The sequence below is a fragment of the Capsicum annuum genome, chromosome 12, assembly GCF_002878395.1.
Source record: "Capsicum annuum cultivar UCD-10X-F1 chromosome 12, UCD10Xv1.1, whole genome shotgun sequence".
Taxonomy (NCBI): domain Eukaryota; kingdom Viridiplantae; phylum Streptophyta; class Magnoliopsida; order Solanales; family Solanaceae; genus Capsicum; species Capsicum annuum.
This window is the reverse complement of record NC_061122.1, coordinates 200207106-200209845: the sequence shown is the minus strand read 5'-3', so window position 1 is coordinate 200209845 and position 2740 is coordinate 200207106. Positions and strand designations below refer to the sequence as shown.

At 38.6% G+C, this 2740-nt stretch overlaps 1 protein-coding gene across 1 annotated transcript; it reads right to left on the bottom strand.

Moving 5' to 3' along the window:
* Positions 1-258: 258 nt before the first annotated feature.
* Positions 259-2325, bottom strand: LOC107851040 (glucan endo-1,3-beta-glucosidase 11). Its single transcript, XM_016695929.2, has 2 exons — positions 795-2325; positions 259-523 (listed from the first exon to the last, which is right to left on the bottom strand). Exons 1-2 carry the CDS (start codon positions 1986-1988, stop codon positions 437-439), a joined length of 1281 nt encoding a protein of 426 aa, XP_016551415.2. The 5' UTR covers positions 1989-2325; the 3' UTR covers positions 259-436.
* Positions 2326-2740: the final 415 nt, after the last annotated feature.

Here is a 2740-nt window from a genome sequence, read left to right as displayed (position 1 = left end):
ATGCCTTTGGCGGAATGCAATTGTACACATTAATGTACATAAGTAGGATATAGTACAAACTATTGTTAACAAATTACAAATTGATCAATAGTAGCAATCTAATCTTATCAAGAAAATAAGGTAACATCAAGGCAGCTAATAAGTGGAGAACAACTGTCATCTTTTGGACTTTCCGGCGTACCAACGGATCCAATCATCAAGAAAATCAAGCACCAATTATTAGTTAATTTTAAGGGAAAGAAAAGAATTACCCAATAATCAAAGAATAAAAATGGAGCAGCTAGCCAAGGGGAAAGAGCCAAATTGGCTTTTACAACCGTTTTCAACAATGGCAGAAAATAATAATATATCTAGTATAATTTTACAAGTGGAGTCAGAAAGGATAACGTGTATGCAGACCTTTCCTCGGACCTGACAATAATTCAGCCAATAGAAATTACAGTTGGGAAAAAAGAAGTGACATTAAACAACATACAATGTGGAGTCGGAGAATCAAGGATTTCCAGCAAAATAGAACTCTTCCCTGAAATAAATAACTCAAAAGTGTTAGTGGCAGTAGCGACGGCAGCAGCAGAGGCGGTTTTAACTAATTTGAAATATTATTAAAATACTAACACTAATTTAAGTTACGTTGCTCAGACTCGCAAAGCAGTGTGTATGTCGAATTCTTCAAAAATAGTATATTTTTCAAGTTTGACACAGGTGCAACATCAAATTGAAGAGTCCGAGCAACATATAATTTAATATAGTTGTTGATATATATATAGTTAGATCGACTCCAAGTTCCAACTCACCGAATCAGAAGTAATGGACATATAGCCAGATGAGGAACTCCCGTCCTGCGGTGACCACGACGTCGGTGTTGAAGAACCACCACTGCCAGATCTTGAACTACTACCTGAGCTACTATTAGCACTGACGGTGTTGGTGATGCCGGAGAATCCTAAGGGGTAAGACGGTGTTCCATCAGGCTTGAAAAGGCCGTAGTTCCGCTCTGATGTTGGGCCAGGCTTCAAGTTCTCGTTAAACAGGGCAAATACGTATACATTCAAATTGGAATTAGGCCTCAATGGAGTTCCCTTTTTCTGACTCACAAGTTTGATGAGATTGCAATTGTATTTCCTAGCATTATCCATCGTTGCCCCGAGCTCATTGGCGTCACCTTTGGATGGCCATCCTGTTTCTGAGATCTGAACGCACATGTTTTTGTAGCCAATTGAAGCTAAAGCAGAGTGAACCGCATCAATTTGAGCGTAAAGCATGTTATCGTAATGAAGATTGGTTACAGGATCAATAATTCCCTGATTAGGTTGAAAGAGCACGAAATCGAGTGGCACCTGTTTTGGATCCGCCTGATATGCAAAATAAGGATATGCATTGATCAAAAAAGGAGAACCAGTTTTACAATGAAAGTCCAACACCTGTGTAACACAGGTCACAGGATCTTTACGAAAAGCGCCTGCAGAAGGCGGGTAGGAAGTCCCTAGAATCGCAACAGAATGAGCAGTGGTGACACTGACTTGCTTGTCCAAGTTGCAATTGACTAGCGCAGCGTAAACATTTTCCATAGCAGGCATGAGATTGCCGGATAGTGAAGTGTCGTTGGACGTAAGTACTTCATTTCCAACTGCTATACACGTGATTTTAGTCGCAGGTAAATAGGCTTGCACATTGGTTTTAACCCAAGCTTGAGCTTTAGCAGGATCCTTCATATCGGAGAGGTATTCATTGCCAAGGCTGACAATGAATTCAACACCGCTGTTCGCAAAGGCTTTGAGCACATGTGGATCAGCATCATATAGCTTCACTCTGGTAGCTCCCATGGATTTGACTAAGGGAACCACTTTTTCTGGTGGAGGAAGATTATCCGCTATCTGACCATAGTTTACGCCGATAGAAGTCGCCATAACCGGGCTCAGAAACACTAGAATTATAAGCAATGTTGAAGATAAGTAGTGGATATGGATGATGGATTCCATAGTAGACATTGGATGAGGAAGAATGGCAAGTGTGGTAGTAGAAAGAAGCAAATGAAGTGAGTGAAGCAAAGAGTGGGAATTGAGTGGGGGACTACTTGCTACTTGCTAGAAGTAACGGCGTTAATGCATGTTGACGGATTTAGATGATCCTTTCTTTTTATTTTTGTTTCCCATTTTCAATTTTCAATATCCAGTATCCTTGTTAGAGCCCCATTAATCCGAATTTCCTTCAAAAAGTTTAACTATGATGGGCTTCTTACTCAAACCGACTTCATACCCAAAATTAAACTCGAAACATGATTAAGAATGAAAGAATACTTAGTACTCTGCTGTAAGTCTGCAACTTTTCATGGTAGGTGTCCCATTTACTAGTCACATTTAATATTACTCCTTATTCACATTAAAGAATGCTCCGTATTCAGCCGTCACCACCTACCCAGTTGGCATGCCAACGCCCTCTTTGATTCTCCTATAGATTTTGTACGTTTAACAAGGAACTTACTTAAACCGATGAATATTCCGTCAGTTACATTTTACTTGGTCTATGTTGATTTGTTAGTGTCCTAAAGTTTATTAAGGATTTATTTTACCTAAGTGACCTTATTTAATTATACTTTGAAAATCTAAATTTGACTATTAATAATATTCTTTTCGTCTCATTTTACTCGTCTCAATTTGACATTGTACATTGATTAAGAAAAATAATTAATAATATGGTTATTTTACCATAGTACTCCTATTAAATGATGTTTGCATTTTAA